Source organism: Aquila chrysaetos, chromosome 20, assembly GCF_900496995.4.
Source record: "Aquila chrysaetos chrysaetos chromosome 20, bAquChr1.4, whole genome shotgun sequence".
Taxonomy (NCBI): Eukaryota; Metazoa; Chordata; class Aves; order Accipitriformes; family Accipitridae; genus Aquila; species Aquila chrysaetos.
In genome coordinates, this window is record NC_044023.1 from 17801872 (window position 1) to 17824583 (window position 22712).

General features: G+C 44.3%; 1 protein-coding gene across 1 annotated transcript in view; it reads right to left on the reverse strand.

The window, feature by feature from the left end:
- The window catches only part of LRIG1 (leucine rich repeats and immunoglobulin like domains 1), a 96186-nt gene that overhangs the window by 14590 nt on the left and 58884 nt on the right, over nucleotides 1-22712 (reverse strand). Inside the window, exons 4-10 of the mRNA XM_030043741.2 lie at nucleotides 19317-19454; nucleotides 18117-18260; nucleotides 15692-15835; nucleotides 14693-14836; nucleotides 9552-9695; nucleotides 5559-5639; nucleotides 57-128 (exon numbers count right to left, since the gene is read on the reverse strand). Of these exons, the coding sequence (XP_029899601.1) occupies nucleotides 57-128; nucleotides 5559-5639; nucleotides 9552-9695; nucleotides 14693-14836; nucleotides 15692-15835; nucleotides 18117-18260; nucleotides 19317-19454 (867 nt within the window). The remainder of the gene's footprint in view (nucleotides 1-56; nucleotides 129-5558; nucleotides 5640-9551; nucleotides 9696-14692; nucleotides 14837-15691; nucleotides 15836-18116; nucleotides 18261-19316; nucleotides 19455-22712) is intronic.

The window sequence follows — 22712 nt, forward strand, 5'->3', positions numbered from 1 at the left end:
AGCTACTTTTGGCAGACCCCCCCTTCCCAAACTCTGAGGCATGGTGGGTTACTCACAGGTGCTCCAGGGCCTCCAACCCTGAGAATGCTTTCTTGGCCACCGACTTGATCTTGTTTCCAAACAGAGTTCTGCAGTTTCCAAACATCCCGTGCCAGATAAACAGAAAAAAAATGGGGACAGGGGGGCAGAAAAAGAAGGAACACAATTAGCGTGGCTTTATCTGATATACGCACTCAGTGTAAGTCCTGGGAAATCTGAACTGCAGGGAGATTAAGAGGGCTGAAGTACACTCGCTTTCTCACTCTTGAAATTAAATCCTTTTATCTGTATTCGAATTTAATAGTGATGACAGCACAAAAGGGAATGTGCCATATCACGTAAAAAGGCAGGTTTGCTCCAGTGCTTGGAAACCAGCTTGCTGAGTAACAGAAGGTCCCCTCTATTCTTTGCAGGCTGGCTGTGGATAGGATTAACTGCAATGACAGTTTAACAAGATTTTGGTCTCTCCCTGCAAAACTTTTCATTTCTGACTTCTTCCCAGATAGTAAAAGAGTGGTAGTTTATTCACTGCTGCTTGGCCTGAACAGATATCCACACACAGGGACTGCGGGCTGTCTCTTGGCTGCACGTTTATACAGCAGCTAACTGAAGTGACTGCCGACTGACTTCCTTCCTTGGCTTATTATAAATATAACAGCAAAGGAATATAATGCAATAAATAATAGCCGAGTGGTAATTTCAAGGGGCAAAAGGAAGAAAAGGTAATGTACAGAGCTGAGGAGTGTGCTTGCTCGCATCTGTGACCAGAGAGCATTCCTCCCAATCAGCAGACACTGCTATGCAGTGGCAAGAGGGGGACTATCAGCAGGCAACAGCCAGCTGGAGCGATCACAGCCAAACTGCTATCTGCAAAGTAACAGTTCTCTATAAATATTGACCAGTGGTGATCAGTCAGGGGCAGGGTTCACGCAAAATGGATAGTCTCCTCACCTGTTTTAATAAAACATCCACCAGTGTCATTAATTAGGAAATGTTTTCCTTCCCCAGGTCCTCTCTGTCTAAGGTTTATCTTCCAGGTGCATCTTTTATCACTGCCTGCTTCACATGGTATCCAGTGCAAGTCATCATTAACACCTCAGGTAAAAACCTGGCACGTGAGTTTTCCTTCAAGATTTTTCCTTCAATACAGGGTGCAACCTATATCTGCACCCTAAAAGGCTCTAAAACTATGATGGTCCCACTGCTTGCTACCAGCTGGGGAAAGGAGGCTGGGGTACAAGATGGAGCACGTGCAGCCGTTACACGAGCAAATACAAATACACTTGCAGGAGCTTGTTAGGGCTTTCCGCAAAGCACCCGTCAAATGTCGGGGCAATTTGGTGTCTCAACACTGGCACCCAGAAAGCCCAGTTTCTGTGTGGATGAAGCAGCAGATGCCACAACAGGTAGAAAGGAAAATTTGGGCTCATCACACTGTTACAATAGTGAGGATTGAGACTGTATCACCACCTGCCCTTTCAGCCTGTTGTCTTTGGAGAGAATTTGGGTGCCTGCCACTGGGCAACACTATGATTCCGAGTAGGTCCTCACAAAATCAATCACCCTGATGGTTGTACTGCTGGATGAGCCACCACTCTAATTCCTGAGTAGACAGGAAAGACCAGTTAGTCCTAGGTCCATACAAAAGGTCTGTGCCCTCAGAATCACAAACCTTACCATTCTAGAGCAAAACACAAGCAAAAGCTTCAGCTTCAGGCAGTGTCCCTCCAAGCCTCCACAGTGAGACACAGACTTGAAGCCCGTTCTTATGGGCAGAGTTAACTTGGTACAAAACCACAGTTGAATTTTCAGAGCTGTGTCCCTTCATTAATTATTTGATTAGAGGTGAATAAAGACAGCTATTGTAGGCATGCTGGTGGCTGCAACCTGCTTTATCAACAGTATCGTTCTAAATATCTCCAGTGAGCTTTACTGAGCTCCTTGTTACAGCACCAAACCCAGGGTATCAGAGGTCCTATTTACTGCACGAGAGTGCGTGTGGCGCTTTGCTCTGGGTGAAATACCCCAAGCACCAAAGGATGAGTGCAATCATGTGTACCATCATTTGGTAAAAGGGATGTTGTATTAATGAAGGCTTTGAAAAATCCATTAGAATGATTAATATAGTAAATAATTTACTATACGCAAACTCTTGTCATATGGCTGCATCCATACAAACTAATATCTGGAGCCATATTCCTAAATGAGGGTGTTATGCTGAACTTGGGTTTGATAACTGGAGATTTCTATTTATTGTTTACAGTGGATCTTGGACTTTGAAAATCGGATATACTGATTATATCTGTTTATTTATCTGTGCAGAGATAAGCAGTACGTCTGGGGATGTGAATACACAGTGTATACACCACTTGTAGAGGTGCATACAATTTTATGGCTATATACATGAGAAATACATAAACACACTGGTAATAAAGCCATGCCCCAGCAAACTCATTAAAATCATTACGCCTTTCAAATTTCAATTAACCACTTCTCCAGTTCTGAAATAGTTTGAACCCAGCGGCCCCCTTCAAAGGACTGTGGCACGCTGGAATGCAAACGCGGCGGTATGCAGCTCCACAATTAGCCTGCTGCTGCAGTCCAGAAACGCTCCTCCACTGTCGGCAGAGCTAGGCGCAAGCATGCTCTCCCAGTGATTGCATAAGTGTAATTACACGCTAAGCACGCAATTCATTAGAAAGCAGCATTTTCTCCTCCAGCCAGTTTTGCACCTGCAGGAAGATCTCAGTCACTGAGTGAGCCATCAAAAAACCGGTTACATTTAGCAGCTTGAATAATTAGGAAACTCCTTGTTCCCCAGCGATTCCACTGATGCTTTTTATGCTTCGGTGCTTCTCGACTCCCTCTTTCTTGAAGCAACATTTTAATTTAGGCCTGTGCTCTCCATCCTGCAGAGCTTCATATATAATTCAGAGAAGGCTAAAGTGACTGGCCTCCCCACCTCTCATTTTAACACCTTCATTTCAGCAAACAACCCTCTCTGTGCTAAATCCTTTCAGAGGCTAATCTGTGCCAGATCAAAGGGGAACAGCTTTTAAGGCAATCTCCACAGAGCTGAGGTGATTATTAATTCATTAGAAGGTCTCCTCTGAAGTGCCCATTTATTTTTTGTATGCTAATGCATTTAAAGCTGGTTGACGGTTTAAACACAGGCCCTAAATCACGCAGTGAAATGTTTGCTGTAAAGGTTGATATTTTATTTACGAAAAAATCCTGCCAGAATGATACTCACTTCAAGCCTTAGATGAAATTACAAGTTTGGGATTTACGTGCTGATGAGCTAAAACAGACCTGAGCAGATCCCTTTAAAAGTGACCACTCCCAAAAGTCCCCAAAATGCCTCAAGAAATATAATGAAATAATCTCATATTCTGAGGGTTTTTCTAGCCTGACACTCTGGCTGACAATGAACGGTCCCAGCAACCTGTCTGTCCCACAGCAGGTTCACTCTGTTAGGTAATCAAACCACTCCTGTCTGCCCAAGACCAACCTGATCCACACGCTCTTCCACGCTATGAAATTCGCTGCAATCGCCCCCACAAACCATGGGCACACGTCCTTCCCTGCATTCAGCCAGACTCAGAACTGGCCCAAGTCCATGTACAATGAAAGACAGAGGTCAACGTGAAAAAAGATGCAAACCTGGCTTCTTTAGACTTGCACAAGCCCTTGCCACATCCTTTGCTACTGGCAGACAAAACCGGCCATCTTCTGAAGCCGTTCCTTGTGCTGGATGATAGACATCAGATCAGGCCATGGCTACTTCACAGGGGAGCGATAGCTGCTCTGCCCAGAGCTCCGAACAGACAACTCGCACAACCCCGCAGGCTGCCTCTGCTCCCTTCCTTCCTCCTCCCGCTCCTTGCCGTAAGTCCTGGCCTCTGCCTGACCCCCACAACTCATCAGTGCTCATTTCTCCCAGTTGCCAAGTCAATCCATTTGCTGAACTCTTTCCCTCAATACTGTCTCCTCTGGCTTTTTCACCTCTCTCCTGTTATCTGCACACAGACTTTCTAACATATCCCAACCACCTGGGACCGCCACTTTTGCTCCCATGCCAGTGGCCGTGCTGGAGGGATGCCCTGCGGTGGATGTCCCACTGGGACAGCTCTCTCTCCCCGCTCTTTTCCCTCCACCTTCTCTCCCTTGTCAAAGCAGCACTACAGACTCTCAGTCCTACAGCCTGCAAATCCCTCTGGACAAAGCCTCTGCTCCCACTACCATTCTGGCTGCTCACATGGTTTCGCTGGTTTCTTCAGACAAACCAAAAGCTTCAGCAACAGAAGTCAAGGGCTCTCCCACCCACTGCATCTGCTCCTCTGCCTTTTTTCTAGCAACTTGTGGGAATATTTCCCAACTCCCTGTGCACGGCAATTCCTACTGGCCTCTCTCTCTCCCATACTTCTTCTACCTCCCTGCCTGACTCCCCCGGTCGTTAAGTCCTTTTCTGCCTTCTCCCTCACTTTACTTGCAGCTACAACTTGGTTCCCCTCTCCTTGGATCCAGTGACTCCCCTCAACAATGATCAAATGCTGTCTGTGTCTGTGACTTCAAATTTTTCTTCTCTGTCTAAGCATTACGTCCCCACGAATCCTGCCATGGCTCTTCCCACTCCCCCAGGAGTCTCTAATGAGAGCACGACAATATACCGCCTGCCAGGATTCATTCTAGCCATCTGCTATCCATCGAGGTACTTTTACTGCACCTCTGGCTGTGCCATCTCAGCATCAGAGACAGCGTGATGGGGGGGTGCTGAGAACTTAAACAAAGGCAAGAGGTAATGATTAGAAAGACTCTTGATTTGTCACAAGCCATCAGAGACTTCTCTGACAGGACTGATTTATATAGCCGATTTCAAATGGAATACGAACAAGTACAGAGCAATGTGAAAATACTTGCAAAGGCCAAGCAAGCTATAAACATTTGCAAGGCGCATGCTTGCCTTAGGTTTCTTTTTATCTCTTTAAGAGCCTATGCCCCATGGTGCCTTTTATTGTCACTGCACATGGAAGCAAGCCCAAAAGATCACTCTCAGAGTATCCCACAGAAACGAATCCTGTTTCAATCCTCTGTTGTAACAGGAAATGGGGTGATTTTTCTCTTCTGTTTATTGTCATTTGCTGCATCAATCAGTGCTTCGCTGAAGATTGCAAGGGGTCTTTTTTGTTGCTGCTTGCTTTTAGAAGCAAGGAACAGTTGTGCTGAGTCTTATAGATGAAAACAACTTAAGTTGCTCTCTCCTGTGTCTCTGAACTAACTACAGTATGTGGCACCATCTGTTCATCGCTTTAAAAGGACTATAATCGCCTCATATCTGCTTAGAAACACAAGTGCTTGATAACCACATTTGCACTCTTGCAGTGAGCCTGAAAAACTACTATGTCTCAGGTTTTATCTTGTTCCAAAGGGAGGAAGGCTGCGCTGGAGGGGAGAGACCCACCGCCACACAAGCACACAACACAACGGCTTTGCAGAACTTCAAACCCAGGAATACTCACAGTTTGCTTAGGTTTTCTAGGCCTGTAAAGGCTCCATTGGTATCTTCTATTGTGCCTGAGATGTCGTTGTGGTCCAGTTCCCTGTGGAGAGGACAAGAGAGAGCTCGTAATCAGTTTCTTAGTCCTAGGCTCATCGTTAAAAAGAAATGGAAGAAAATTTGGGAATGCCATACGAATAGCTTCCCATTTTCTTCTGACAGCTATCAGAAAAAGCAGGGTCCTGCAGCAAAGCAGCGCTAATCACTTTTCCTGCACTGAGCCATGCTGAGATGGTGCATTCCAAAAAGAGCCCTGGCTTTTTCCTAGCTGAAACCCTCTGTTTCTGAAACAGCAGCAGTAGCAGATAGCCACTTTTTAACAAGTAGGTTTCAGACCTTTTCTAATTCTGTGCATCCAAACAAAAGGAGGAAAAAGAAAATAAAGTCCCAAAACTAAGCTGAAAGAAACAGCTGTCCTTAAATGCTACTATCATGAATTAAGATTAACCTTGGCTATTCCAATGTATACATGTATTTATCTATAGCTATATCTTAGGAAGATGATTTGGTGTATTTTCTACGAAGTTGCATTTTTTTCCGGCAATGAACTGGAAAGCTCAACAAAGGAAAGCACCATCATCCCTACACAAGTCTAACTCTCTGTATAACCGCTTTTTTAAAAAAAAAAATGAGTAAGAATTCCTTTTTCACAGTTAGCTTCTTTTGGCTTTCAAATTGACCATCAATTACAAAAGTCAAAGAGGTCTGAAGAAAAACAAGCACACAGAACAAACAGAGAGATCCACAAAAGCTGTTTAAACAGTCTGTTTAAAAATCCTTCCCTCCTAGCTTTAATTCCAGCTAGCAATGAATACCCAGCAACACAGACAGAAATTTATCATTTCTAACGTTAAGTAAAAAGAAAGGAAAAATAAATAGGCTTTGTTGGTTTTGTTACATCACTCTGATTTAAAACCTGACAAAACCCAACAATAAAGCAAACTTAACCATCCAGATAACCCCCCGAACCCTCGGGTACTCCTTTCGCACCTTTTGAAGATTATTATCAGAACATTTCCAGTTTAAAAATATTAAGACCAAAAAAAGAAAAACCAAAGCCCCCTGCATTTTGCAACATTCCAGACACAGGCATCATAGTGTAGCTCCTGGGCTACGGAGCACAAATACACAAGAACAGAACAGAAATTTAAAAAATCCCAGTTTCAATATTGGCATGGTTTTCCTCAGCCAAGATGGGGCTGAGACTTTTGCTCTCAGTACCTAAGCTGGCTGCAGTCTTTGCTTGTTTCTCAGCTTTGGTGTGTGAACTAAAGATGTGAAGGGAGATGGCCAAAAGCCACAATTCCTATTTCTCAGCCGGCTTCAGCGTGAGACCTGAATCTCACATCCCTGGGGAATCCTGGACTAAGCCAGCATCATTGTGGATGTCAGGGTGATCCGTGGGTTCATCTATGCCAAAGGAATGGATAAAAACTCAACATCCCTGCGGGGTGTGGGCGCACATAATGCTGTGGTGGCATAAGAGACAAGTCCAGGAGAGATGCTTTGATGTGCTGACATTTTCAGTGCCATCGGAGTGGGGCAGGAGCAAATACATCCTCCTGGAGCTAAGTTTCTACATTTCCCCTATGGTTGCCAAGCCAATGCCCGTTGTTCTGTTTGGTTTTTAAGGGCAAATCCCTTCTCAGACATTTCTCCTCTTCAGCTCCACCACCGGCTACTGGTCTTTGGACCAGCAAACCCTTTCCCATGGCAGACACAGAGAAGTGGGAACAGCCTGTAGGACCTCTCCGACACACACTTTTATTAATTGACTGTCACACATTGTGTTTTCTTAAAAAAGGAAAAGAAAATGGTATTGCTTGTTCATCCAGAGGCAACTCAAAGGTTTAGTGTTAGAAAGGAGGAATAAAAACCTTTTTAACAAATGAGTGAAAATAGAGGGAGAGAGAAAAAGAGTGGGGTATTTTGGCCTAGGTCTCTTTGTATTCAAACTCCTCTCCCAGCCCCTGTTGCCAATTTCCTATTCTTTCTGGCTGGCTGAGCTTGAATGCTCACAGCCTTGTTAATCATTGTGCTCCGAGGTCTCTGGGTCTGACCTCTATTTGAATAGCTCCACATTTCAGCAGTTTCACACCCACCAAAGGCTCCCCAACAATAGGCCATAATTAAAGCATGCTCGGGTCTTTTTCACCAGGTGCAGGACCCAATAGGCCTTTCTCTTTATTAAATTAGAGCTCGCTCACACACTCCCTTCTCTGCCTCCCCCCTCTGCCCTAGACATAAAAGAGGCTCCACATTCACTGCCGAGCAAAGAGAACTACCAGCTCCCCTTCCCCTCCATTTTTCTTTGGAAACCTTTAGTTCCGCTCTTGACAGCTGCCTCAGAGAGGTCCCCTTCTGAATGCCCAGTGGCTGAAAGGCTTTGGCTTAAGTTTAAAAAAGGGGAAAAAAAGCAAACAAAACCCAAACTCACTTTCCAGTCACTTCCTTCACTGTGAACTTCAATAAAGGAGAGAGTAAGATGCAAAAAGTACTGTGAAGAGGGCAGATCTCTCTGTTCCCATTTCCTTTTAATTACTCAGGCCACAATAGGCTTCTGAAGAGGAATAGAAGTATCAAAGTGCATTTTTTTCGTCTGAAGGAAGAATTAAATCAGCCTGCTGAACTCAACCAGCCTGGGAGCATGGATGGTGCTATAACACAGATTGTGAGAACTTTGTGGTGTGCCAGATGAAGGTGCTGAGCCCACAGCCTCTGGAGACAGAAGGAGAGCAGCCAGCAGCTCAGCAGGTACAAATAAGGGAGACAGGGGCAACACAGCTGCAGAAATGGACAATTACTAGAATTAGATTCCCCATCTTCTGATGTTTCTAAGGCAAGCCCAGATGTACTTCAATCTAACGCAGCTTTTGGGTTTAACAGTGTATAATAGTACAATTCTACAGCTGGCATTCCAGAGGAGGTCAGATTATCCAATGGTCCCTACTAGCCCTAAAATCTTAGAAGCTGGTATCCAGACTAGCAAGCTCATTTCCAGTGCCACATTTCCAGGTATTATGTTGTGTCAGTGACTTTAAAATAGAAATCTCTGGTAAATGGCCATAGCCACCACTGGATGGTTCATGTGCAATTCAGTATTAGGGCGCATGAAACCTTCCTCTTGATAGCATGGCTACTTTGTTGTTGTTCAGAGGTTACCATGAAAATCAGAGCAACAGAACATTTCATGACCCAAGTGAGCCCAATTCTCCATTAAAGACTTCTGGTTACTCTCATGGTACCTGCAGCAGCTTCTTGCTCCTGTGGCTGGACCCAAATCTGGTGGAAGCTTCATGTGCTGTTAACACTTCTGGTATAATCAGATCCCAAACCCAACCTCTGAACTTCTTTGTTTTGTGGGTTTTTTTTTCTTCTTAATACCATGTCAGCCCACAATTTTATATTTATTATTCAATTAAAAAAAAAAAAGTAACAGCATGCAAAAATGCTCGATAGCACATTTAAGCAGATATTCAAACTTCCAGTGTTGTCAGTGGAAGGAATCATTCCCTACTCCTCCTGAGTGCAGAATGACCCAACAGAAACTGTCCTTTCCTAAGAATTTTAATCGAAGTCAATATGATAGCAAGAGAAATTCTGCTGTTAGCTGAAGGACTGAAACCTCAGCGATTTTTGCTCAGCTGGGCTAGATTCAGGATCCTGTCCTATGTTCCCATAATTTTACTCTGGAGCCCTCTACTCTGAAAGCACCCTACAACACTGAGAAGTCAACTGCAATTCTCCTAACTGCTCTTAATTAAAAAGTACAAGTTCACTGAAGTTGAATAACGGGGTAAACACAACAGCTGCTGAAGACAACAGAGCAGCGTGTAGGGCAGTTTGACACTGAGGACACAGGCACCCAAAGCAACTGCAAAGCAGAACAGTTTGGCAGAACACAAACTGCGAAGGGAAGATGGGTGTTAGCTGACAAAAGCTGGGAGCAACTTACAGGACACGTAGGTTTTTGAGTCCCTTGAAAGCACCTTCTGCAATATGATTGATGGAATTGTGGCTCAGTCGTAGTACGTGCAGTCCCCCAAGGTCTGCCAAGCTTCCCTCATCCAGCCTGGTTAGGTTGTTGTAAGAGAGTATTCTGAGGAAAAAAACCAAAACGACAGCCCTTGTCAGTCCAACCAGTATTTTCCAAACTCGTCTGTGCCAATCAGCGCCTGCCTCCTACTACCACCTTACAAAAGGCAATGTGTACTGTGTGGATACCTAACAGCTTGACTAGGAAATAAGACTGCAGTCTGCAAATATTCCCACAAGATACCCATGGGGCAGCCCGGATGACCATAAGGGAGCAGGAGGCATTTGGTACCCAAACATAGGGAAGTCTTCTGTACAGGCAACAGAGAGGCTCCTCCAGAAGCGAACGAGAGCAATAACCTAATACACATGCTGTCAGCTATGGCGGGGACGAGCTAGTCCTTCTCCTGAACAGCTAGGTTAGGGTCTGGAAACACCACCCCTCCTCAGTCCCCTGGTTGTGTTCAATCCTCACTCCCATTTGGACTCCCACCAAGGCTTACAGGAAAAAGCAGTTCCCTCCTTCCCCACGCCCTGCAAGGTGGAGAGTGACGTCAAACAAGACGGATTTTGAAGTTCACATGCGCTCTTGGCAGGGTACAGACTTCTGTATTCAGGAGGTGTCTTATCGTTCTGCACTTGTGCACAGCAAGCCCCAGGCGTCTGGGTGTGGGTGTCTCCACAGCCTGCTCCACCCCACTCCAGAGCCAAAAGCATTTCACCATAAGGCAACTGAATGCTTCCTTTCATGCACAGGAAAGAGGTATCTGTTGTAAACCAGCCGCCTTCCCTCCCGTTCCCCTTTGTCAGAGTGTACAGTCTGCTTGAAATCTTCTCTGCTTAAAAGTGACTAATATTGGAGGATTGGTTTTTTTCCTAGTTTTCCATCCATCTCTTCCCCTTGCCTGTATTATCTCTGGTTTTGGAGATTTTTTTTTTTTTTTTTTTTTTTTTTAAGCGCTACTCCTGTTGCAGTTTGGAAGCTGGCAGGAAGAAGTTGCAGTCTGGAAGCTGTTTTTCTCTCCCAGCCAGGGTGCAGATGAGGCTTCTGAGATTTGACACTGAAGGCAGGCCATGGGAAGCTACAAACCATTGCAGACACCTCACACACTATGCAACCACCTTCTATGCAAGCAGCAAAGCTGCAGCATTGCTGATGTTGAAGGCCAACTTGGCTCATCAAATAAGGGACCTCCTGGGGTAGCAGCAGGCAGAGTCACTGGTCAATGCTTCAGCCTGAAGCATTCACCCACAGCTCCCTGCTGCGAGTATATTCCTCCTGATCTCTGGATGTCACTGCAGCTGGGTCAGCCCTGCAGGGCTACTGGCAGGTGAGTGTGACCTGCAGTAGCCTCAGCACTAAGTTGCCTGCACACTGACATGTGGGGTATAAAAAGTGGCATTCATCTACATACCACTGCTCACATTTTCTCAAGCTTATCTCTTTACAAAGGGCAGTTGCATAGGATTTTTGCAAATACCTTAGTGACCTGGGAGCACAAGTCACTTCAAAAGACGTCAGGGTTTGGGCTGCTAAACTTTTCAAAAAGTGGAGTCATGCAGCTTGAACAAGCACCGAAATCCCTCATTGTACAGACAACAAGAAAAAAAAAAAAATCTCACTGCGTTCCAAACCTCCACATTCCTCTTCTAGTACTGCCTGTTAATGAGTCTGCTTAAAAATGTGTCTAGGGCTTGCATGAAAGTCACTGCAAAGCCAAAACCTAAGTCAAAACAGACGCATACTCTAAAGCACTGAGAGTGTCGTTAACTTGGCAAACAAGCTGCCTATCTTTTAGCTGTATGAGTAGGCAGAGGGCAAGCTTTGGAAAAAATTCAGCAAAGATTAATGAGTTTGAAGAAGGTATGGGACAACATACTTTCATTCCTAAAGAAGTTGTAGTGTTAGTTATGAAGAACTGGCATCCGGTCAAAATTATGTCCTCACCTGCGATTAAAGAATTTGGCTTGAAAAAAAAAAAAAAGTGTTCAAAAGTAATCCTAAACCTGGCTGAGAAAAAAAATTGTTCCTTTTGATTCTACACAGAACAGTTCACGCCACAGCTGGTGAAGGCATGTTACCCTCTGTTCATTCTGACGCCACCTCAAGATGGACGGACAGCAGCAGTATTTAGAGGACTCTCTCAATGGCTGCAACCAGATGGAAGGTTTCAGGAACTAATGCACCTGGCAGTGACTTCCTTCAACACGTAAGGGCTCTGCTTCCTGCCAATGGGACAGGCCAATTTGCAAAAACGGTACGTTTCCCTCCTCGGCAGTTTAGATTATCTGGATTGAGGGAAATCAGCAGGTCTCTGCTGCTTCCCCTACCTTGTCATTTCTCCACCAGTGAGAAATCACTGGAACAAACAAGTGGAAATGTTTATCTACACAGCCCTTTTGGCCAGGCGAGGAAGTGGGAGAGCAGCACGCCAAAAGTGATACATAAAGGGGTTAACCAGAAACCTGTTGTGCAGCTGGGGCTCCTGCTGCCAGACAGTTCTGGACCAGGTACATCTAACACATTTCATTCCCTTTGACCAAACTACAGGTAAGAAGTGAAAGGAAAGACCCAGCAGCCAAGTCATCATTTACCTCTGATGAAATCCTATGCTCCCACTGTGGATTTTTCCATGATGTTGATGCCCTAGCACCTGACTGGTGAATACAATCAGCCCTTTCTCATGCCCATAACAAGGCAAGAGCTCTCTTTCCTTGTTAGCTTTTACATCAGACCAGAGCCTTCAGGTCATGTTTTCTCCCAACAACTAAAGGAGAGACAACTCATCCTTCAGATGACCACCTCCTTCCTAAGCACAGATAAGCAGGGGTCTAGCCACCTCTCTTTCTTCGGTCAAGGACTTTGAAATTAATTCCCTGTACAACCACAGACAGTGCTTTCCGGTAACTGAAACCCAGTAGATTTAGCAATAGGGGAGGTGAGCAAGGATCTTTTAGTAAGGAACGAAACATACACATTCAAAGAAGTGCACAGAGGCAGCCTAGATGTATCTAGTGCTTCCTTTCCTCACCCTTCAATTTCAGAGCAGACCACTCCTACAACTCTTTGGCTGTGAGAGTTTCAGTTAGGAGTATCTGATGGCTCCCTGCAGCAGCCTTACCCTAAAGGCAACACCTGCAAGAGCTTGTAATATTTTGCAGAGATGTGTGCTAACACCCACATAATCGCCTTTCAGATCTCAGCTAATGTCGTCTCTGGCCTCACACTTCAGCACAATCCTGTTTGTCAGGCTGAGCATGCCCCAGTGGCTCCTACCACCTCACACCACCAGGCATTTTCCAAATCTACCTCATTCTGCACCAGGGCAAGTGAGTCCTGCACTGGGTATCTGCAGTTACTGCAGAGGATGGCCTCTAAGGCAGGACAGCTCACCGTTAGCACTACTTGTTGGCAAGAGATCCCAATCCATACCCAACAAATAAAGGACTCAGTATGACATGCAACCTCCCACCTAAACCTTGAGGGTTTGCAAAGACAGTGTCAGGTAGAAAAGACAAGCATAGTTCTCCCTAAAAGAGTTCTGATATTAGCTCTGCAAGATGCAGATGGGGCTTACCCATCCCATCTGAACCCAGGCTGAAATAAAGCTTCAACACAGGCACCAGATATTGGGTTCCCGAGAGCAGAAAGCTCCCAGAGCTGTGCTACTAACACAGTGCAGTGATCTGAATTTGGCTATTCCAGGGATCCAAGTGTGAGTGCCCCTAGGAAAGCAGACTCCCCTTTTTTGATGCCTCAGATTTAAGCAGGCCACAGGGAGAGCACGGTGCCGATTCTGATCCGTTACCTTGAAGATTTCTCCATTGACACTTCCATAACCTAGTAAAACATCACTTGAGAATCTGCACACGAAGGAACAGTAGCTGTCTACAGCACCGTGCCAAGCAAAGGAGCCCTTTAGGCACAGACAGTTTCACAGCAATTTGAAAAATTAGGTAATTAAACAATCACATATGTATTTAAGTAAAACCAAAAATAAAATATGTCCTTGTGCCTCCCAAAAGTAATCCACATCTGAATGAATAATTTGGGTTCAGCAGAAGATCACAGCTGGTCACTGGGCTAACACATTAATTATACAGCTTCTAAACTTAAAGGAATGACATGGGTCATGTCTACCTATCTCCACATCCCAAAAGATTAGGGATTCACAGCTGGGTAGGCAGATACCTACCTTCAGTCAGAGTTCAGAGTGAGGCCTCTGAAAGCAGGAAGCTGTTTTACCGTACTGCTTTTTGGTGGATAGGAGAATGCCTAACAATAACAAGAGATTTCCAAGCACCAAGCAGAATAAATTACAGTTCCACTAACCACATGTCAAGTTCTCCAAAGAAAAAAATGAATCTTTCCACAGTCCCACCAACGGGATGACAGCTACTTCTGTAAATACTGCAAGCATCCACGTGTGCCTCTTCAAAAAGGCATTAAGCAGTGCCACAGACCCAAAAGACGCTCTTCTGGGGCTGTCCTCAGCAGCAAGGCTTTCTTTCGTTTATCAGAAAGACTGTATTCACAGCTGGAAATCTCAGGAGAGCAAAGTCAATGTATTTACTTTTCAACAACTGAGCCCTACAGGAAGGGTAAAGTGTAAACAGGAGAAACAAGGAGAACTGCCTTTAAAGGGCCAAATCTCTGCTGGTTAAAAACGTGATTTTTCTTTGTAATACAGAGGATAAAGCAAAGCTTCCTTCAGGCTGTACAGTCATTATATAGCAAGCTGTGCATGTCTTGTAACCAGCTAGCTAAAAAGCATTGGCAAGCCACAGATCACAAACTCTCCAGGTCTTTTGGCACTGTATACTTTTAGTGGGTTCTAGTCTTCGTTTCTGGTGCAAACGTATTTTTAAATCAGGTGCTCTGAAGGTCGTAACATCATGAATATGGGCATCACTTAGGAGGCTGCAGTTCCTGCATTTCTACAGGTCGGTACAATGGGAGCTGTAAGCCATGTGATTGGGAAAAATCCTTACTCCCCTTTCCTGCCAATGTTACATTAGCATCAAACCCCGCCCAACCAACCACAACACAAACCAACTTACAGCTCATGCAGCTTCTGACAGAAGCTCCAGCCATCAGGGTTGATGCGTGATATGGAATTGTTACTGAGGTGAAGCTGGTGCAGAGATGAAAGGCCATAGAGAGAGCCACTGTTTACTTCTGTCAGGCTGTTATACTCCAGGTGGCTGTAGAGAAAAATCAGAAGGAATTGACAGATAAGCAAACGGTCAAATGCTGAAGAATTTCCAACAAGGATTGGGATTTCAGCCATTCCTACACACCTTTCTACATATCCATGTGGACACATGCATGTGTGGGCATTTCCTGTGCAAGTGAAGGACAGAAATTCAAGGACAACACAAAGGAAACGCCCAGAATGAGCTGTGACTGCAGGGGTACGCTCCGCTGCAAGTAAACTGGGCTTAAAGCATCCCATTCGAGTTTGTATTTGCAGAGTCTTAGTTGTGTGACAGCAGCGTCCAGAAACACGCTGCCTTGATCACTTATGACCTTGCAAACACACTTAAAAGCCAATTGTGTTGAAAATTTCAAGCATTTCTCTGCAACGACTATTCAATTTGTTCTCTCGTATGGAAAGAGCACATCCCTGAGATAGGCCAGCTTGATTTCTAGGTATCCCAAGAGGCAGAATAATCAGGTCTGCAACACAGACTGTCCATGTATCAGTCAAAACAAATTTGCAGAAGCCAGATGAGCTTTTATTTAAAGACCAATTGAGATCTTACTGAATGTTCAAAATTGTCAAACTTTCAAAGGAATACTGCCACAGCTTGAAAAACGGGACTTTTTTTATTGAACTCCTGGTAAAGCCATGAGCTTTAGTAAACTGTGGGTCAACTACACGGAAGCTGCTGTAGCACGGCAGAGCTCTGTGCATGCAGGACATACAAGGAAGCATGAGGACTGGCACAGGTGCCCACAGGTCTCTGATGGGAGTCCTTGCTAAAATGCAGAGAAGGACATGATAGCAGGTAAAGTCTAGGCTGTTTAAGGAAAAAGAGCCCATCTCTCCAACTTACAGAACTTGCATCTTGGCTAGACCCCAGAAAGCCCCATCAGTCAATTTGCTTATGTTGTTGCGTTGGAGTTTCAGGACTTCCAAGCTGTCCAGTCCCTGGAACGTCAGGCCTTCAATCAGGCGGATGCGATTCCGGTTCAGCTCCCTAAAATCACCAAGGCCATACAAGTTTATTAAATCCCAGTCCTTTCTCACGAAATCATCTGTGCAGCATACAATGGGGACAGCAATGCCAACAACTCCTCTGTCAACGGTTCCCAGGAGACAGCAGAAGCGCACCGGAAACTTTCAATCCCAAAGCTAGCCAGGGAAGTCAGCTGGGTGTGATCGCTTAAATAAACTCACCCGGGGACAGACTTTCACCATAGGGAAATAACAGAGACAGTGCAGCAATTCCTCTTCATCCCTCCTCTCTCTGCATTTCTTTTAAGCCATTTATCCTTTTCATCAATTTTCACACTTCATCTTCTCTCAAGCAGAGACACCATTTGAACCAACACAGTTAAACATCAGCATTATTTCCCTTAAACCCATTGTTTTTACAGGACTTTTAAGAGCCCAGTAAAAATGTTCTCTGAAACAAGCGGGTGCCATAAGAACTGTGAACCCAAGAGGAAATTTTATGGCTAAGTTTGAAAGGAAAGCTCTCAGTTTCCCGGACAAACTTCACATTTTTTCCTATTATAAGAAACCAATAAAGAGTGAAATAAGTTGTTTCCAATAACAAGGCAGTCTTAGTATTTTGTGTATACAAAGATCTCCAACTTGGTTCATTAAATTTCTCTTTCTCCTTTTTTTCCCCTGGGTGGGGAGGGACTAAATTTCGGGAATACCTGTTTTCTGAATAGCAACGTGAAGGTTCATCATCACAGCATGCTTTACCAACCCGTATCAAACAGTCTTATGGACTGCTAGTCCCAGACATACCAGGTGACAACCCAGTTCCATAAAGTCAGTGGAAAACTTCATCGACGCAATGCACTAAAGCTGAAGATAGAGCTTTTAAAATGGATACCTTTCTGCATATAAAAGACTAACCTAAGGGTAGTTCCCTATTCAGCATTTGTGTTGAAGAAAATGGTGGAGATTACAACATCAGAACTTGTTTTGGAAAACACGAGGAAGCCACAGAAATTTTAAGCTTACTTTTTAACTGCCTAAAAAAACAATGTTAAACTTGCACTCAAATTGAGTGTGATTAAAGTCAAGTAAGCAATTAAAAAGTTTGCAGGCCTAGAGACTCTTGCCTTACTGCACTTCCTAGGCTATTAGTGAACTACGCTTTGCCAGAAAAAGAACTGTACGCAAACTCCACAACACATCAAGTCTGTGTAACTTACAATTCATTCATGTTTATTTCTAGGGTTAAACAACCAGCTGTGAGACTGTCTTTAAGAGTACCAATTACTCCAACTTTCTGTGAAAACTGCGTTCCTAAACAGATTGAGTTGACCCTCATTTTTATTCGTTTTGTACATGATGCAAACAAACACAGCAGATTACAAGCTCTCAGTCAACGGACAGTAACTTCCAACTGAGAGGCAACAGACTTTCAAGATGCATATGCTGTTGTGTCACACTGTTCAATCCCAAATTGGCTATAAATCCTACATGTATGCAAGCACAAATGCACACCCATTCTTTAGACACATCTTGGCTTAAGGATTTGTCTCTCAAGTGGTTACCATTTAGAGGCATGAGTTCCAACAGCTTTTGTGGACTTTGTTAACAGACAGAGGTTGACCTTTTGCCTATCAAATTTGATGGAAAGACTGCAACAGGCCTCAGGCTGGGCCCATTTCTCCAACAGCAGCAGAAAGGAAAAGCTAAACCATCAGTGCTACTATTTTAAACATAAAGCATATTTATAGCTGCAGATGTCTATGCGTCCCCATGCAGCTCCTGCCATACAGACCACAAGCAGGACAACAACGTGTGTGTTAACTCATCTAGAGTGCTATTTTCTCTGCTCAAATATCACCGCATAGTTTAACAACCTTCCGTCATTGCTTTTTTATTGCCACATAAAGATACCTGTGTGGTCTTGAAAAACTAACGTGGTAGCTGAGCCCTGTCACTCACAATAGAAACATCTTCCAAATCTCTCTTGTGTTACAGATGCCAGCAGCTTTCAAGGGAATGGATTTGTCTTATGCTGTCAAGTGCACAAGATGCTGATGTCTGCTGCAGCATCCCTCCCTTCCCACCTGATCAAAAGAATGGCCTGAAAAGCCAATAGTTACAAGACAAGAAGGACCCTCTCCCAATGTGTTTTACTAGGTGCTGGCAGAGGTCTACTGCACAGTGTATTCTAAGTTTTATAGATAGCAGGTGAGGAAGGGTGACATTTGGTGTGCATATCCTCAGGGACATTTTGTCTCCATAAAGTGTGGCTGAGCTTAATTAAAGTGTACATTTCTACTCACAGTTGTATTAGCCGAGGTAGCCTGAACGCCTTGACAGGAAGCTGAGTGATTCTGTTTTTACTCAGACGAAGTGTTAGCAGGGACCGTGACAGACTATCAAAAGCACCAGGCTCCAGGGTGCTGATTCTGTTGCTCCCCAGGTAGCTGCAATAAATCACAGCAGAAAAATGAACAGTTCTGTCAGAAATCTCCTTTTATCAGCATTTAGTTGGTCTTCAGACAGGCTGGTGAAATTACAGCGGTGGCTTCAAATCAGTTGGATTTCTGGTTGCACAAAGAGCACAGTGCCTTTCCCAGAGCCATGTGACAAACGTGGAGAAGTGCTGCACACTTCCCAGGAGCTCCTTGATACCCTCCTACTTCAGCAAGGCAATTTGGAGTGGAAGCCAGAAACTGGAGAATACTCCAGTGCGGCACAACTCTATTCATTCCCCGTTTTTCCCTCAGCATCTGTCCCAGGGCTATTTCTTACTTGGACCCTAGTCTTAGCCACAGAGACTGTTTTTACAGGACAACCGGCAAACATCAGTCACAACACCACTCTCTTACATCCTCTTACAACCAGGGGCAGAAACTTAGGTGCAACCTTTAATGCAAGCAGATTATCTGTCTGCACCTCTTCAAAAGTACCTAAAATACAGATTATTTTATGTTTCCTGGAATAGGCAAACACCTCTGTTAGGAGGGTGTTACTCTGCTTAACCCCTGGTTTTCTTCAAACCACCAATGAGAGGTTTCTGTTCTTAACAGTAGCCACTTGAATGATGAAATAGTCATTTCCCCCTCCCCTCTTCCAGATGCACATGGGCTGATCTGGGAAACAGCACATACACTTCCCACTGGGGAAGAGACACAGGTCTGCTGCAGACAGTTCTTCTGGCTTCTAGTTCTCCAGCTGTAAAGACACCCACACCCAAACGATGCAGGATACCTTTCCTCTGTTACAACATTCCCACGCAACACGATTAATAATAATCTGCATTCTTTACAGATACATCAGAAACCAAAAAGACAGAGCTCAAAAAGTAATTTGACAGTAGGGACAATGTGCTACCTTCTAATTCTCCTTTGTGTTTAAAATCCTGACAATAACCCCGTACTTTGTATGTTCATTCCCTCTCCTTTTTTTAAAGAAGGTTTGAGGCCCTTTTCTCTGCTGTGGTAACTCAACAAAAGCTGTTCCCAACAAGAAAAACTCACAGCTCCTTTATGTGAAGTCCCTGTGGAAAGCAGCCGTTTCGGATTTCCGTGATGTCATTGAAACTCAGGTCCAACGTTTCCAGGGTAACGTAGGGCTTCAGTTGACTTGCTTCAATGCTGCGGATCCTGTTGTGATGCCTGAAACAGTAAGGAAGAGAAATGGAGACAATTTAGTTCTGTTAGAAAAACAGAAAGACTATCTGAGGCGGCAGCAGACCCACAGGCTGGGCCCTGAGTTCATACACTCGGACCTACGGTACTTCTTCAACAACTGTCTGAGGAGAAACCCACACCATGGGGGGTTTCTCTAATCCCCATGCTGCTCCTATGGCTAGAGAGACTAGCTCACAGATATTTGCAAGCTTCCAGGCACTTTTTCTGGTATGGTACAAGACGTTTCCCTTCTACAGAACTATTGACTCCATTCATCAGTTTTTCTTCCAGTAATTTGGGCTGAGTCTCCTACAAGCCTGCACTTCTAGAATGGATTTGTTACATGCAAGGACTGCAGGGCTGGATTTTTAATCCCGCAGGCAAGGAACACTGATGAATGGTTTAAGCAACCTGCCGATGTTTTACACAGAGGATGGGATTTTCAGAGCAGGAAACAGACAAGTAAATATGATCTCAGCAAAAGTTACAAACCATTGTTTCTTTAATTCCCAAAGATTCTTCTGAAAACTCCCAGCTTTGGACTATGTTACAATGATTTGTAATGTACAGAAATACTGTCAGAGGGCTTGCAAATGTTTCCTCATCTTTTGCTAACTCTGTCCCACTGTGCAATTAGGACAACTCTGCAGTGCCAGTGCTCTGCCTGAGCACCAACTGCAGGATCAGACCCTGTAACATCACCTGCATTTGCTGCTTTACCAGTACCAGCCTAAAGGATTCATTCTAATGTTTTTCTTCAGAGAAGGTACTACAAGCTCTCCTCAGAGTTTCCACAGCCACCAAACAGTTAAATACCTCTAGACCTCATCTGTACTCAACAAGGTCTAACTAAAAATCCCCTGAGTCCTTTCCTCTGACTGTTTTCTGTCCTGAATCAGTAGAGAGAACAGTAATCAATTAAAAAAATACATTGTGCATTAGTCACAAGAAGTTGAGCACATGCCTGATGCGAATTTAGACCAGTCACTGATATTACTGGCAAGGCTACAAGTGATGCACTCCAAACACAGACGCTCACCAGACACTTGAGAACTTGCTGAATAATAAGAGATAGTAGAGAGGGTTCAGACAAGTACTGTGCCTTAATCCAGCCGGCTACCTACTGAGTAACCAGAAGAGGAGACAACAGCCAGTGAGAGCACTCTTGAATGCAAACCAGGGCGTCCCAGCTCTCCCGACAAAGCATCAGCTATTTGAAACAAAAAACTGACAGATGAGCCAACCACAGCCTTCCAGGCACTGAAGCTGATGGGTGTCTAGGAGCCTGTCTTCTCCAACCTCATCCCCATTTCAGGCTCTCCCAGGGGTTCAGACAAGCCCCTTTCAAAGAAAACCTCTCCCCCCAAAAGAAAATACCAATAGCACAAGGCAAGGGACCTGCTCCCCACACTGTGATCTGTTCCTTTACCCTCCCTGTTATTAAAACCAGATTGTTTCACCACAACATTTGCTGGTATCTGTAACAGGAAGAGGGTAAAAACTGCATCCCCAGAACAATTTGCTTTCTGGAGACTCACCCTTTAAACAGCCAGCACACAACCCTCGCTTATACTGGGGAAACATTTGCAGAAATGCTGCTTTGACTAAAGAGTTTAAACACTACTTAATTAATTCAGTGCAGGCTCACAAAACATTAAGGACAAATTTTACACCACTATAGCAGCGTGCTGCTAATACGATGCAAAAAGGTGTCAAGTAAAATCAAAGGAAAGTCATAACTTATGTCCCTGAACTGGTTATTCCATGGGTTACAGGCACACAGGTCTCTACAGCCACAAACTGTATAAAAGGCAATAATATGGCTACTATTCAAATAACCAATATTAATTTACAACTAGGAATAAAGACTGAATTTTCACATCCATGCACATAGTAGAACAGAGGTCCAGTGAATTTATACTATAGTGAGACTAAAATACAGGAAAATTTACTACACCCAGAATTTTGTGACCTCCATAAGCTGAACACATGGGCAAGGGGGATTTCTTTTCCCAAAGAACTAGTTTCTTTTGCAATGAACTCGATTAGTAGAATCAGCAAGTTCTAAAATTTAAACCTTTTTTTCCTTCTCAAAAGAAGAGAGTCCATTAAATGTGTGTATGACCCTGACTCAGGAAAGTACCTCAACATAGGCATAAGTGAAAGCAAACACCAAGCATGTTCTCTGGAGCTCTCCTGAAGCAGGGGCTGTGAATTCAGCTCTGATCTCATCTAGGCTGCAATGGCTGAGATGAATCTGGCCATAAATTAACAGGAAATGAAAGCTTGTGCAAATGAACGTGGAGTATCTATAAATTACCTGATAGTCCCTGTGCAGGGCAGCTAAGTCTCCAAGGGACTGAGAGCACAGAGTGAGTTTGGACACAAAGTGCTCTTCAGAAGCCAATGTTATTTTTTTGGAGTATTAATATTCCTGTGCTTTAGTTGCTCAATGTATATCCAATCTGCCCGCCTGCCAGATCTCCCAGCCCATCCCAGAAGACAGACCTTAAGAAGGGAAGAAAAGGACAGGAAAGAACTGTTTTGTTTGAGCCATGTTTGCAGATTCCAGGTGACTTCTGTCCATTTGCCTCTTGCTTTTCATGTGCTACAGCTGGCAGATTAGATGGATGCATTATTTCACACAGGAGAAAAACAGACTCCTTTCTCTCCCTCTCTGTCTCCTTCAAACATGGGCTGACTCCAAATGTAACTCTCAGCTCCAAACACCATCCCTGGCCAGTCCCAGCTGGGGAATGTCAGACAGTTTGCTGCAAAGCACTGCACCCTCTCAAAGCACTGCACTTCAAACAAAACCAGCCGGGCTGACTTTTCCTATACACAGCATGCGATATGAATGCAACATCATCCAAACTTTTTACTAGCTTGATTACATTTTGTTTTTCATTCTTTCAGTAAGAGCTGAAGTGTGATTTAACCCTTGCTGTTATTACTTGGATCCTTTCAGCTCGTCTGCCTTTGTTCCCAATCTCATCGCAAGGGTGTTTTACAGAAAAAAGACCAGTGACGTTATGACTTCACCACTCCCCTTTAGCAGTGACTGGAAAAGGGCTGGATTTTTCCCAACTAGCTCCTTAGTTTACACTTCATTGGCTTCAAAGGTGACGGATCAGATTTTAGTACCAAATGCTGAAACCAGGCTTTAAAGCACAAATTATCGGTGCTTCCACAACCAATTTGCCTCCAGGTGTCTTTTCCTCTCCCCACTCCTTAGGTATCACA